Raw genomic sequence first — 14,893 nt, 5'->3', positions numbered from 1 at the left:
ACGTGCAATCCATGGGGGCCGCCATCTTGGCCGCCATCTGCTACACTGCCCGAGATGTACGAACGACATGGACAGCAGCCATCGCGGGGCCGCCCCAGCACCTCCGATCACGCCGCCGGCTACCCCCAGCTCAGCACGGTCACCCTGGACCAGTCGCGACCGAAGCACCTCCGGAGCTCCATGATGGCCGTCCGGGTAAACGGGTACGAGACATCTTGCCTTTTCAACTCCGGGAGCAGAGAGCTTCATTCACCCGGACATGGTAAGACGTTGTTCGCTCCCAATATTCCCGACACAACAAACTATCTCCCTTGCCTCTGGGTCGCACTCGGTGCAAATTCAAGGGTGCACTACTGCAACCCAAGCGATACAGGGCACTGAGTACGCTAATTTTAAACTATATGTGCTCCCAGACCTCTGCGCTCCTCTCCTCTTAGGACTCGATTTTCAGTGCAACCTCAGGAGCCTAACTCTTACATTCGGGGGGCCCCTGCCCCCGCTCACCATATGCAGCCTCGCGACCCTAAAAATCGACCCGCCCCCCCTCTTTGCGAACTTCACCGCCGATTGTAAGCCAATAGCCACCAGAAGCAGGCAGTATAGTATGCAGGACAGGACGTTCATTAGGTCCGAGGTCCAGATCTTTGAGGGAAGGGGTCATAGAAGCCAGCAATAGCCCCTGGAGAGCTCAGGTGGTGGTCGTCAAGACCGGGAAAAAGTTCGGATGGTGGTTGATTACAGCCAGACCATTAACCGCTTTACGCAACTCTATGAGTACCCCCTTCCTCGGATTGCAGACATGGTAAATCAGATCGCGCACTACCGCGTGTTCTCCACGGTGGATCTGAAGTCTGCATACCACCAGCTCCCAATCCGCCCGGAGGACCGCCACTACACGGCGTTTGAGGCAGACGACCGCCTTTTCCATTTCCTCCGGGTCCCCTTTGGCGTCACAAACGGGGTTTCGGTGTTCCAACGAGCAATGGACCGAATGGTGGACCAGTACGGGCTGCAGGCCACGTTTCCATACTTGGACAATGTAACCATCTGCGGCCATGGTCAGCAGGACCACGACGTCAACCTCCACCAATTTCTCCAAACCACCCAAAAACTCAACCTCACCTACAACAAGGAGAAATGCGTTTTCCGTACAACCAGGCTAGCCATCCTCGGCTACGTCGTGGAAAACTGGGTCCTAGGGCCCGACCCTGACCGTATGCGCCCCCTCCTCCAATTCCCTCTCCCTCACTGCCCCAAGGCCCTGAAGAGATGCCTTGGATTTTTCTCCTATTACGCCCAGTGGGTCCCGCAGTATGCGGACAAAACCCGCCCACTATTTAAGGCCACCATTTTTCCACTGGCAGCCAAGGCTCGCCAGGCCTTCAACTGCATCAAGGCGGACATCGCTAAAGCTGCAATGTGCGCGGTGGACGAGTCCGCCCCCTTCCAGGTGGAGAGCGATGCCTCAGAGGTCACTCTCGCCGCCACTCTCAACCAAGCAGGCAGACCGGTAGCGTTCTTTTCCCGCACCCTCACCACCTCTGAAATTCGACACTCCTCGGTCGAAAAAGAAGTCCAAGCCATCGTGGAAGCCATACGGCACTGGAGGCACTACCTCACTGGTAGGAGGTTTACCCTCATCACCGACCAACGATCGGTTGCCTTTATGTTTGACAATACGCAGCGGGGCAAAATCAAGACTGACAAGATCTTGAGGTGGAGGATCAAACTCTCCACCTATAACTACGATATAGTATATCGTCCTGGGAAGCTCAACGAGCCCCCAGATGCCCTGTCCCGCGGCACGTGCGCCAGCGCGCATGACCGATTACGTGCTATCCACGATGACCTCTGCCACCCGGGGGTCACCTGGCTCGCCCACTACATCAAGGCCCGCAACCTGCCCTACTCCATCGAGGAGGTCAAAGCTGTAACCAGACATAAGGCGGGAAGACAGGCGCAAGGCGGATGGGAGTTCCCCACACGGGGGGGGTCGAGGAGTGAGCAGGAGTAGCCGGGGTCAGTTGAAGTCAGCTGACTTACGGAAGTAATATGGGGGGAGCAATCATGCTAGAAAGAGATCTAGCGGGGAGGGGGGGGGAGGGGGGGGGGAGGGAGGGGGAGGGGGGGGGGGGACAACTGGGTTGCTGCTGCGGAAATCCAAAAGGAAATGGCCAAAGAGTGGGTGGGCGGGGATGGTGTGCGACGCTGGGGGAGCGAGCGGCAGCGCGGAGGCGGGACATGGGACTGGCCTAGAGAAGGTAATGGCTAGTCGACACGGGAGGGGGACAGGTAGCCCCCTAGTGAGGCTGATCACGTGGAACGTGAGAGGCCTGAACGGACCTATAAAAAGGGCCCGAGTGCTCGCGCATTTGAAAGGACTAAGGGCAGACGTGGTTATGCTCCAAGAGACGCACCTAAAGGTGGCGGACCAAGTTAGGCTAAGGAAAGGATAGGTGGGACAGGTGTTCCACTCAGGACTGGACGCAAAGAATAGAGGGGTGGCCATTTTGGTGGGGAAACGGGTAGCATTTGAAGCAAAGAACATTGTAGCAGATAGCGGAGGTAGATATGTAATGGTGAGTGGCAGGCTGGAGGGAATGGAGGTCGTGTTGTTTAATGTGTATGCCCCAAACTGGGACGATGCGGGATTTATGAGACGGATGCTGGGGCGTATACCGGACCTGGAAGTAGGAAACTTGATTTTAGGAGGGGACTTTAATACGGTGCTGGACCCGGGGCTAGATAGATCCAGCTCAAGGACCGGAAGAAGGCCGGCAGCGGCCAAGGTACTTAAGGGGTTTATGGACCAAATAGGGGGAGTGGATCCATGGCGATTTCTTAGACCTAGGGCTAGGGAGTTTTCCTTATTCTCCCATGTCCATAAAGTGTACTCCCGGATAGATTTTTTTGTTTTGGGAAGGTCGTTGATCTCTAGGGTGGAAGAAGCTGAGTACTCAGCCATAGCGGTTTCGGATCATGCCCCACATTGGGTGGACCTGGAATTAGGAGAGGAAAGGGAGCAGAGAACACTCTGGCGATTAGATGTGGGACTGATGGCGGATGAGGGAGTGTGTGCAAGAGTGCGGGGGTGTATTGAGAGATACCTGGAGGTCAATGACGACGGCGAGGTCCCTGTGGGAGTGGTATGGGAAGCACTAAAAGCGGTAGTCAGAGGAGAGCTGATCTCCATTGGGGCCCACAAAAGGAAAACAGAGGCCAAGGAAAGGGAAAGATTACTGGGGAAGATTTTACGGGTGGATAGGGAATTTGCAGAGACCCCGGAGGAGGAATTGTACAGGGAGAGGAGACGACTCCAGACGGAATTTTACCTTCTGACCACCAGAAAGGCGGAGGTACTGTGGAGGAAGGCACAGGGGAGGAGGTATGAATATGGGGAAAAGGCTAGTCGCCTGTTGGCTCATCAATTGCGAAAGAGGGCAGCAGCGAGGGAGATAGGAGGAATTAGAGACGAAAGGGGAGACACGGTGCGAAGGGCAGGAAAGATAAATGAGGTGTTCAAGACCTTCTATGAGGAACTGTATAGGTCTCAACCCCCAGAGGGAGAGGAGGGGATGCGGCAGTTCCTGGACCAATTGAGGTTCCCGAAAGTGGAGGAGCAGGAGGTGGCAGGCCTGGGGGCACCGATTGGGGTGGACGAGGTTATTAAGGGACTGGGAAGCATGCAAGCAGGGAAGGCCCCAGGACCAGACGGGTTCCCGGTGGAGTATTACAGAAAATATGTGGACTTGTTGGCCCCGTTGATGGTGAGGACGTTCAATGAGGCCAGGAAAGGGGGGACTCTACCCCCGACGATGTCGGAGGCGACAATATCGTTAATTTTGAAGAGGGATAAAGATCCGTTGCAGTGCGGGTCCTATAGACCCATTTCATTATTGAACGTAGACGCCAAATTGTTGGCAAAGGTACTGGCATCGAGGATAGAGGACTGTGTCCCGGGGGTGGTGCACGAAGACCAGACAGGGTTCGTAAAAGGGAGACAACTGAATGTTAACGTGCGATGACTATTAGGGGTGATAATGATGCCCCCAGTGGAGGGGGAGGCAGAGATGGTGGCGGCAATGGACGCAGAGAAGGCATTTGATAGGGTGGAGTGGGAGTATTTATGGGAAGTGTTAAGGAGGTTTGGGTTTGGGAACGGGTTTATTAGCTGGGTTAGACTTCTTTATGGGGCTCCAACGGCAAGCGTAGTTACAGGTCGACATAGATCGGAGTATTTCCGACTATATAGGGGAACAAGACAGGGATGCCCGCTGTCTCCATTGTTGTTCGCGTTGGCAATTGAACCTCTGGCCATGGCGTTGAGAGACTCCAGGAAATGGAGAGGGGTGATTAGAGGGGGAGAAGAACACTGAGTCTCGTTATACGCGGATGACCTATTGTTATACGTGTCGGACCCAGCGGGGGGGGATGATAGAGGTTATGCAAATTTTGAGGGGGTTCGGGGATTTCTCGGGGTATAGGCTAAACATGGGGAAGAGTGAATTATTTGTGATACATCCAGGGGACCAGAGTAGAGCGATAGAAGGCTTGCCTCTAAGGAAAGTGGAAAGAAACTTCCGATACCTGGGGATTCAGATCGCTAGGAGCTGGGGAACCTTGCACAGACTTAATCTGACACGGTTGGTAGAACAAATGGAGGAGGACTTCAAGAGGTGGGACATGCAGCCTCTATCGCTGGTGGGCAGGGTGCAAGCAATTAAGATGATGGTCCTCCCGAGGTTCTTATTTGTATTTCAATGTCTCCCTATACTAATCACCAAGACCTTTTTTAATAAAATAGACAGGAGCATCACGAGCTTCGTGTGGGCAGGGAAAGTTCCGGGAGTAAGGAGGGGGTTCCTTCAGCGTAGTAGGGACAGAGGAGGATTGGCACTACCGAACTTGGGCGATTACTATTGGGCCGCCAATGTGGCAATGATACGTAAATGGATGATGGAGGGTGAGGGAGCGGCGTGGAAAAGACTGGAGAGAAAGTCCTGTAAAGGGACGAGTTTAGAGGCGCTGGTGATGGCGCCGCTACCGATCTCACCTAAAAAGTTTACCACGCACCCGGTGGTGGCGGCAACATTGAATATCTGGGGACAGTGGAGGCGACAGAGAGGGGTGCGGGGAGCCCTGGTGGGGTCCCCAATCAGGAACAACCATAGGTTCGCCCCAGGAAGAATGGATGGAGGATTTCAGAGCTGGTACCAGTTGGGAATTAGGAGGGTGGGAGATTTATTTATAGATGGGTCTTTTGCGAGCTTGGGAGCATTGGAGGAAAAGTATAAGTTGCCCCGGGGAAATTTCTTGAGATATATGCAGGTGAGGGCGTTTACTAGACAACAGGTAAGGGAATTTCCGTTGCTCCCGACACAGGGGATACAGGACAGGGTGCTTTCAGAGGTGTGGGTCGGAGAGGGCAAGGTGTCAGAGATTTACCGAGAGATGAGGGAAGAGGGGGAGGAGTCGGTGGGCGAACTAAAAGGAAAGTGGGAAGAAGAACTAGGGGAGGAGATAGAGGAGGGTATGTGGGCTGATGCCCTAAGCAGGGTAAACTCCTCTTCCTCATGCGCCAGGCTTAGCCTGATTCAATTTAAGGTGCTACATAGAGCACACATAACGGGAGCAAGATTGAGCAGGTTCTTTGGAGTGGAGGACAAATGTGGGAGGTGTGGCGGGAGCCCGGCAAACCACGCACATATGTTTTGGGCGTGCCCGGCACTGGAAGGGTATTGGAAGGGAGTGACGGGAGTGATTTCGCGGATGGTGAAGGCCCGGGTCAAACCAGGCTGGGGGTTAGCTCTATTTGGAGTTGCGGAAGAGCCGGGAGTGCAGGAGGCGAAAGAGGCCGACGTTGTGGCCTTTGCGTCCCTAGTAGCCCGGCGCAAGATCCTACTCATGTGGAAGGAGGTGAAACCCCCCGGACTGGAGGCCTGGGTAAATGATATGGCGGGGTTCATTAAACTGGAGCAGATAAAGTTTGCCCTGAGAGGATCGGCTCAAGGGTTCACCAGGCGGTGGCAGCCATTTCTCGACTACCTAGGGGAACGTTAGAGGGAAGACAGATGACCAGCAGCAGCAACCCAGGGGGAGGGGGGGGGGGGGGGGGGGAGTTAGTTTAGTTTAGGTCAAAGATAAAGGGGTTTTGTTACTTGTGTATTGTTAAAAATTTCTGTATTGTTATTGTTGCGTTTGCTTTGTAAGAGGGGAAAAATTGTTGTTTGGGAAAAAAATTTCAATAAAACATATTTTTTTAAAAAAAGCTGTAACCAGAGACTGCCAAATCTGTGCAGAGTGTAAACCGCACTTCTATCGACCAGTTAAGGCCCACCTGGTAAAGGCGTCCCGGCCCTTTGAACGCCTCAGTATCGATTTCAAAGGGCCCCTCCCCTCCAATAATCGCAACACGTACTTCGTGAACATCATAGATGAGTTCTCCCGTTCGCCATTCCCTGCCCCGATATGACCACTCCCACAGTCATCAAAGCCCTGCATAGTGTCTTGACCCTGTTCGGTTTCCCCAGCTATGTCCACAGCGACAGGGGCTCGTCGTTCATGAGCGACGAACTGCGTCAGTATCTGCTCAGTAAGGGCATCGCCTCGAGCAGGACTACCAGCTATAACCCCAGGGGAAACGGGCAGGTGGAGAGGAAGAACGCGACGGTCTGGAAGACCGTCCTACTGACCCTGCGGTCCAGGAATCTCCCGGTTTCTCACTGGCAGGAGGTCCTCCCCGATGCCCTCCACTCTATTAGGTCCCTCCTTTGCACAGCCACAAACCAGACCCCTCATGACCGCTCGTTTGTTTTCCCTTGGGGAGCTACCTCAGGGACCTCGCTTTCGCCCTGGCTGATGACACCGGGTCCAGTCCTCCTCCGAAAACATGTTCGGAGCCATAAGACCGACCCTCTGGTAGAGAGGGTCCAGCTCCTGCACTCTAACCCACACTATGCATATATCAGACACCCCGATGGCCGGCAGGATACCGTCTCCCTCCGGGACCTGGTGCCCGCAGGCTCCGACACCACGACCACTACTGCATCCCCCACACTAGGTCCCGTCCAACCTCCCATGTTCAGCGCCCCTACCCCTATCCAACCTCCCATGTTCAGTGCCCCTACCCCGATACGGTTCTTGCGCTCCCTCCCACCCGCCGCACCGGTCCACAGGAACGAAGCTCCGGAAGAGCCGCTCCAGGAGTCCACGCCTGTGCCTGCTCCGGGCCCAGCTCCACAGCCACCCGAAACGGCAGCAACACCAGTGCTTCGGCGGTCGCAACGTACGATCCGGGCACCAGACCGACTGAATCTGTAAACCCGTCACCCCCGCCGGACTTCATTTTTTTTAAACAGGGGGTGAATGTGGTGAATGGAACTACTGTTAATTCACTAGTGCACTGTGATATCATGTTACTGCTGTATCGTGTTACATTGTGTGTTTAACCCTGTGGGCTCCACCTATGGGCCATTGTACAGCTTCACCCAGAGGGGGATATGTCGGGACATGTACGAGCTCGCCCATGGCTCCACCCCTTACAGGAAGTATAAAGGCAGCTGACCTGCGAGGCCACATTCATTGTTGTACCGGTCACAGGCAGGCTCAGTTCTAAGCTGATTAAAACCATGATATACTTCTCAACGTGTCTCTCAGTGAATTGATGGTCGCATCAGTCATTTAATGCTGACTGGAGGTGGGACTTGTATCCCACGCTCCTACCTCAGAAAGCTGCCGGCCACTCTTGATTAGCTGCCGATTCTGTAGTTCCAGCAGTGCTGGAAGCTGCCATGGCCAGTATCGGGACAACAAACAGTCCCCAGAGTCTAAGACAGGTACCCTAAGTACAGGACATCTCAGGACTGTGAGGGGAACTGAGGCCCGAAGGGAGTGGTGGAGGGTTTTGATGGAGAAGCTGCGGGGCGGTACAGGGATGGGGGGAGACCCAAGTGGGGACTGCAACGTGGGGGAGGAGGGGCCTTGCATGATGTTGAAAGGAGGCTGTTGACTGAAACATCCCACTCCCCCTCACCTGCTCCCGAGGTCTGATCTGTGCGACTTTCTGGGCCTACAACCCCCCCTCGCCCCACCCTCACCCATGAACTGCTCAAACTGGAGGCCAGGTGGGAAACGAAACGGCCCTTGCCAAGTAAGTAACTCCTCACGCAAGGCTGGGCAGGGCCGCCTAGGCCACGCTATCCCACCATAAAATAATAAACTAGCAGACAAGTCCAGACTGGCAGGAGCCCCCCCCCCCCCCCCCCCCTCCTCCCACCCACCCCCACATCTGCCTGCAAACCCCTCCCAGCGGGAGACAGTAAAACTCTGTCCTATGTAACAATAAACTGAATTTCAAATGGATGGCAGCCATGAGGAGGTTATCAATGTAATGCTATCTCAACCAGATGTATCTAGTTTATTTATTTTTAAATTCTCAGTTTCCCTACATGATGGAATTTGAAATCTAAGCCTGTTTTGAAGACACATTCCCATTAGCACAGACAGTACAGGGCTATTTGTTCTAGGAACATGGGAGGAAAATGGTCAGTGGGTCAGATATTTCAATGGTCTTACCAGGTTACCTTGCAGGCAGCGTTGCGAATTATTTATGGGAAAACCATGAAGGAAACAGAAAGGAGAATATGTTCACTTTTAATTGATTCATGGGATGTGAACATCGCGGGCTAGGCCACTATTTATTGCAATTGCTAATTGTCTTCAATGGAGTGGCTTGCTCGGCCATTTCAGAGGGCTTTAAGAGTCAACGACATTGCTGTGGATCAGGAGTCACATGTAAGCCAGACCACGGGAGGGCAGTAGATTTCCTTCGCTGAAGGGCATGAGTGAACCAGATGGATTTTTACGACAATCAATGATAAGTTTTGTGGTCATGGTTACTGGGACTAGCTTTATATCCCCCAGAATGTGTCTGGAGCATAAAGCCTGGCCGGCCCTCTGCATTATTAGCCCAGTGGCGATACCACTATCTCTCCCTAACGAATAGGGCCAAGTGGCAATGAGAAAGAGAATCCGAAGAACCGTGGGTCTAATGGCTGAAGCAGCGGAGAGTATGGGGCACAAATGGTAATCTGGAGCGACAGGAGTTGCGGATGAGGACTGGGGACATATGGACGAAAGGCTGCTAAAATAAGAAGGGGCAAGTCCCGAAAGGATTTAAAACAAGGACATGGTCAAGGACTCTAAAGTCAATGCAGTGAGGGACAGGGAGTTAGTGGAGCTTGTGAAGAAGAGCAAGGGAGTGTACAGGATTCAGAGGGAAAACAAAATGTGGGTCAAGACAATTATTATTTCTGTGCTCGCTTTTGTCCGGACGCCTGCTGAAAACATGTGAACATTGTGAATTTACTGCAGTTTGAGACGGATACAGATGAAAAAAAAAGATTGCAAGGAGAGAATTTGATTCTAGATAAATGATAGGGTTCAGTGACAGATGGTGGAAGCACAGGCAGGCATTTGTACGGAGGTGGAAAAATGTGCAGTTTGAAACTGTGCGCTGCAAAATGATACTTTGTTTCAATTAAAATCATTATCAACACTAATAATCATTATGAAAAAAGACTTAATTATAGTGGTTTTATTATTGATAACCACTAAACCAACATTTTCCACCATCATATTGCTGTCAGACTTAAAATGCATTACCAGTTGTGTTTTTTCACACATTTTCTGCATCAACAATTTTTACTTACCTATGAATCCCAACTGTGAGAATTCTAGAACCATCCAGTCTTCAGAAGCAAGCTGAAGTGCAAAGTTTTTCATGGTGCTGAAGTAATGGTCTTTGGCAACTATGTCGTCTTCAAGCTGTGGGGAAGCACAAATTGGTTTCTTTTGTTTTCCCGGCCCAAAGCTGAAAACTCACCAGGCCTTAAAAGATTCGGAGGACACGGGTGAAACGGGGAGAGAGTCAGGCAGAATCGTGAGTTTGACAATAATGCATTCATAAGCTAGGTGGTAAGTAAACCTCCAATGGTTTATTCATACATTCTGAATGAGCTCAAGTTCAACTATCAAAATGTATATTTTAATGCAGCCAGGAGGCAGAAATGATGGAGACGAAGATGTACGTGAGCAGCTCAGAGGAGGCAAACCTCGCCTCTGGGGAAGTGACAGGGACAGTAAAGTGAGCGCGACAGGTTGGGCAGTGGCGGAGTTTCCTTCCAGGGCTTTCAAGATGATCAACTTTGCTACATCAAATTAATCCATGAACAGATCCACAAATTAACAATAGATAATGGCTCAGCCAGTACTTTAACTGGTCTGCCCTTATTGAGACGGTTGCGGCGTGGATTACATTGGATATGTACACATCCTCCCCGTGTGTGCGTGGGTTTCCTCCGGGTGCTCCGGTTTCCTCCCACAGTCCAAAGATGTGCAGGTTAGGTGGATTGGCCATGATAAATTTCCCATAGTGTCCAAAATTGCCCTTAGTGTTGGATGGGGTTACTGGGTTATGGGCATAGGGAGGAAGTGTTGACCTTGGGTAGGATGCTCTTTCCAAGAGCCGGTGCAGACTCGATGGGCCGAATGGCCTCCTTCTGCACTGTAAATTCTATGATAATCTATGATAACCAGCCTTTAGTGTCATTTATGTTCCACTTGTGTGCCCCCCCCACCCACCTTTCCTCATCCTCCCCTTAAATACATCTACACCACTCACCTCAGCAACTCCCTGTGGCACCGAGTTCTGTATCCTTATCACTCTCAGCAGGAAGTTTCTTCTGAATTGCCGATTTGATTTATTTTATGGTTATCTTATTTAAAGGCCTTCAGTTTTGCTTTCCCCCCCACCAGTGGAGACAGGCGATGTCTACTCTATCAAAACTGCTCGATTTCAAAGGCTTTGATTACGTAGTCCATCAGCCTTCTCTTTTCAAAGCATAAACGTGCGGTTCCAGAATCATCCTTCTAAATCTTTTTTTTTTTTGCCCACTCTCCAGTGCCCCCCTCTCTTTTCTATATTCCAGCAACCAGGGAAATACACAGCACTCCAAGTGTGGTCTAACCTGGATTTCACACAACAACCTCTCCACTTTTAAATTCTCTCCCTTCAGAAATAAATCCGAGAAAACAATTACCTTTCAGAGAGAGAGAGAGAGAGAGAGAGAGAGAGAGAGAGAGAGAGAGAGAGAGCGCGCGCTCTGGAATAGTTTACCTGCAGAAAATGCCAGCATTACACTGTAATCGGATTAATGGATGAGGCTACGGCTGGGAAATTCATTGAATAAATTACAGTAATCCTGACACCTCATGCTTAACATTTTCTGCAAATGTTTTTAATAAAGCTCCGAATCAATGGATTTTCAACGATTAGGTTGTGATCATGAAGGGCAGTTGCATTCCTGTGTACATGTACTCTGCTGTATTAACAAAAATAACTGCACCGCAAATCCTGCCACCGCTCCCTGCTGACACGTAGGGACATCTACCTCCTCCCTCCCCCACCACCACGGGAAATGCTGGGTCACCCTCCCTCCCCGCTCCGTGTCCCACATCAAACATTAATGAGGGGTACCTGATCCTCCCCTTGCCCACGCCAACACCCCATCAGAGGTTCCCCCATATCAGAGACACCCAAAAGATGCCCCCCCCCCCCCCCCCATCAAACCACCCCTATATCAGGGACCACCCCATATTAGAGAACCTCTTATATCAGAGACCCCCCACCCTCCACCCCTGCCTGGAAAAAGAGCAGTCCAGGCAGAAACTGTGAAAAATCACTGCTTTTTCACTCACCTGTCCCTTACACCTGCTGCCTCAGACAAAAAGTAGAAAGCAGCAACTGTTAGAAAGACAAAACACATCACAAGGCTTTTTGAACCCCCTTTTGATCTGCAAGGCTTCTTTTCATTTTCATAGAAAAATATCTTACAGCAGGCTGTAATTGACAGGGTAATCGCTTCCAGACAGCCAGAATGTTTGGATTGTTTATTTTCAATTCCCTTCATGCTTGAATGCATCTCAAATACCCTGTTGTGAACCTAGCCACGATGTTTATAAATATCTAGGAGTTAAGTGCTTTCACTTTCTTTTTTCTTAGCAGAAAGCACTGCCACTTTTGATATGACCAGGATCAAATTCGAAGCTAATCATAGCAGTCCAGACACAGGACCCCCATCCTGGGGGACGTGCCCAGGGTCAAGCTCTAAACCCCAGCCTGAGCCCATGCAACCTATAGGGCCCTTGGGAACCCTTCCTCTTCAGTACGGCAATGGCATAGAGAGACTGGGCTTACCTCCTTGATACCCCTTGGGGTCCATCACGCCAGGACTGCGTTTGCCAGTACTTGTACCAAAGCCTGCCGAGTGGAGTTCCTGAGGGGGGCCACGCACATGACAGGAGAGTGGAGGGGGGAATGAAGGGTCGGGGGGGGGGGTGCAGGGCAGGCAAATGGGGTCCTCTGGGTGTTTGGGGGGGGGGTGACAGATGGGGACTCTGGAAGGGAGCATGGGGGATTCTGAAGAGGGGGGTGCCAGGAACCCCACAGCAGGGTGTACTCATTGGGGTGTGTGGGGTAATGTCCATGTGTGTGTGTGGGGGGGGGGGGTCCCCACAAGCCCACTTAGAGATCGGGGCACTCTTTCAAAATGGCGGCCAGATCTTGGATGAGACGGTGAGTTCAGCTCCCCAATGATTAAGAAAATTCTAAGTGTGGGCTAAACCGGTGAGAAACTCCCCAGGCCCATAAAAGTGACCGTGTCATTGAAAAGCGGTAGGGATCTCGCCAGCAGAGCCAATGGGAAACTCCCTGATAAACCCGCCACAAATGACACTCCGAAACCTTTCCGCTAGATCGTGCCCATAAATCTATAGCACAGATAAAATGTATTTTAATATGTGGTATTACACTGCTTTTGTGTAAAAGAGCACAGCCTCCAATACAACATGAACTGTGACACAGGTGACCTGATGGGTAATTGGGCCAATTACTTTTATACAGTACTTCTGACATTCAGCGAAAACCAACAAGTACTTTACAACCTTCTAAGCAAAGAACAAAGCTCAAGTAACCTCAGCTTACCTTTAATTCTGAACATTTATCTGTTGTGCTAAAAAGGGACCTTAGCGGAATAATATTGAGCAAATGACATCCAATCTACCATTCCTACAAAAACAGCACATCATCCACCTCACTATGAGCAACAGTGAGGGTGGTAATTAATATTATCTTGTTCATGTACAGATATGCACACGCACAGACACACATACACACAGTGAGTACTTTTAAGAAAATCCATTAAATGCTTTATTTATTTCAAAATTGAAGTAGGAATTCAGTGCAAAATAGAAGATGGTTAACTGGTCAGCCCACAGAGGCTGGGCTCACTGATTATTAAATAGTTGCCATGCTGCAGTTTCCAGGAGCCACACAATCAGTAACATGCATTCCAAACGCCTCCTTCCAAGTAAGATATTGATTTATTTTTGATTTTCAGCTTCTCTCATTCCTTTATTCATTCACTTTGCATTCGAGTGATTGCTATCCAGCCATTCACACCTTATTCGCATACATACAGGAAGAGAGGCAACTTGATAGAGGTGTACAAGGTGATGAGAGGCGGAAAAGGCTGTCACGAGGGGACATAGTTTTAAGGTGATTGGAGGAAGGTGTAGGGGAGATGTCAGAGGTAGGTTCTTTACACAGAGTGGTGGGTGTGTGGAATGCACTGCCAGCAGAGGTGGAGGAGTCAGAGTCATTTGGGACATTTAAGCGACTCCTGGACAGGCACATGGACAGCAGTAAATTGAAGGGGTGTAGGTTAGGTTGATCTTAGATTAGGATAAGTGGTCGGCACAACATCGTGGGCCGAAGGGCCTGTACTGTTCCATGTTCTATATTTTATCACTTTGTCCATTATCACAAACCCTGTCATTTCATCTTTCCTGCCCTCCACCCCTTCATAGACTCTCCAGTTTGCTCCTACTCCTCGTTTTTTCACTTGCTCAAAACCCATGACATTTCTGTCTACCCTCAGTTCTGAAGGGTCATCACTAACCTTGGTTTCACGCCACAGATTCTGCCCGACTGGCTGAGTATGTTCAGCATTTTCTAGTCTTATTTCTTTCCCGTTTGATCTTCCTGCCCGCCCCATACCCTTCCTGCCCGCCCCATAACCCTGCCCATCCCTCACTCTCTCCGCCTCTGTACTTGCTTAATTAAAACTGGTGCCACTTTTGCCAGTTCTGATGAGAAGCTCTCTCCACACCTGCGGAATAGCTCCAGCACGTTCTCGGTTCATTTCAGATTTGCAGCATTACTGTATTTTCACCTCACCTCGAATTATTTCATTTTGCACGCTGATGTAAAGCAGAGTTTTGAGAAATTAAACAAGTGGAATTCACCTGGGGTTTTTGCTTACTCACTGGCACATCTGGGAGCCCCGATCAATGGTGCCCAGAAAGCTCTGACTCGGATTCAATATATCCAGCTGTGCAACACACTCAGCAGCTGTGTGTATGTAGGCCAGAGGGCATTTATAATCGCTAACAGCTGCCGTTATCATCTTGAACAAAAAAGTAATTAAAACACTTGGGTTTTAAAACCAATTTCAGCTTCTCAAGTAATTAAAACACTTGGGGCTGTTTAGCACAGGGCTAAATCGCTGGCTTTGAAAGCAGACCAAGGCAGGCCAGCAGCACGGTTCAATTCCCGTAACAGCCTCCCCAAACAGGCGCCGGAATGTGCCGACTAGGGGCTTTTCACAGTAACCTAATTGAAGCCTACTTGTGACAATAAGCGATTTTCATTCATTGGAGTCTACTCAACTTGCTTAAAGCTCAAAGCTTCGTCAGGAAGTTTAACAAATCTTAAGATTCAAAGTCACATGAAAACGTAAGGATTGGTTATGTTTTTCAATTCAGTAAAAGCACT

The 14,893-nt window shown here is 50.6% G+C and overlaps 1 protein-coding gene across 1 annotated transcript in view; it reads right to left on the bottom strand.

Annotated features, from left to right (window-relative positions):
* Nucleotides 1–14,893, bottom strand: part of mgat4a (alpha-1,3-mannosyl-glycoprotein 4-beta-N-acetylglucosaminyltransferase A) — a 363,169-nt gene that overhangs the window by 73,158 nt on the left and 275,118 nt on the right. Inside the window, exon 8 of the mRNA XM_072477186.1 lies at nt 9,711–9,825. Within this exon, the coding sequence (XP_072333287.1) occupies nt 9,711–9,825 (115 nt within the window). The remainder of the gene's footprint in view (nt 1–9,710; nt 9,826–14,893) is intronic.

This window comes from Scyliorhinus torazame, chromosome 15 (genome assembly GCF_047496885.1).
Source record: "Scyliorhinus torazame isolate Kashiwa2021f chromosome 15, sScyTor2.1, whole genome shotgun sequence".
Classification (NCBI taxonomy): domain Eukaryota; kingdom Metazoa; phylum Chordata; class Chondrichthyes; order Carcharhiniformes; family Scyliorhinidae; genus Scyliorhinus; species Scyliorhinus torazame.
The sequence above is the reverse complement of the archived record's forward strand: the minus strand, read 5'-3'. Positions and strand labels throughout refer to the sequence as shown.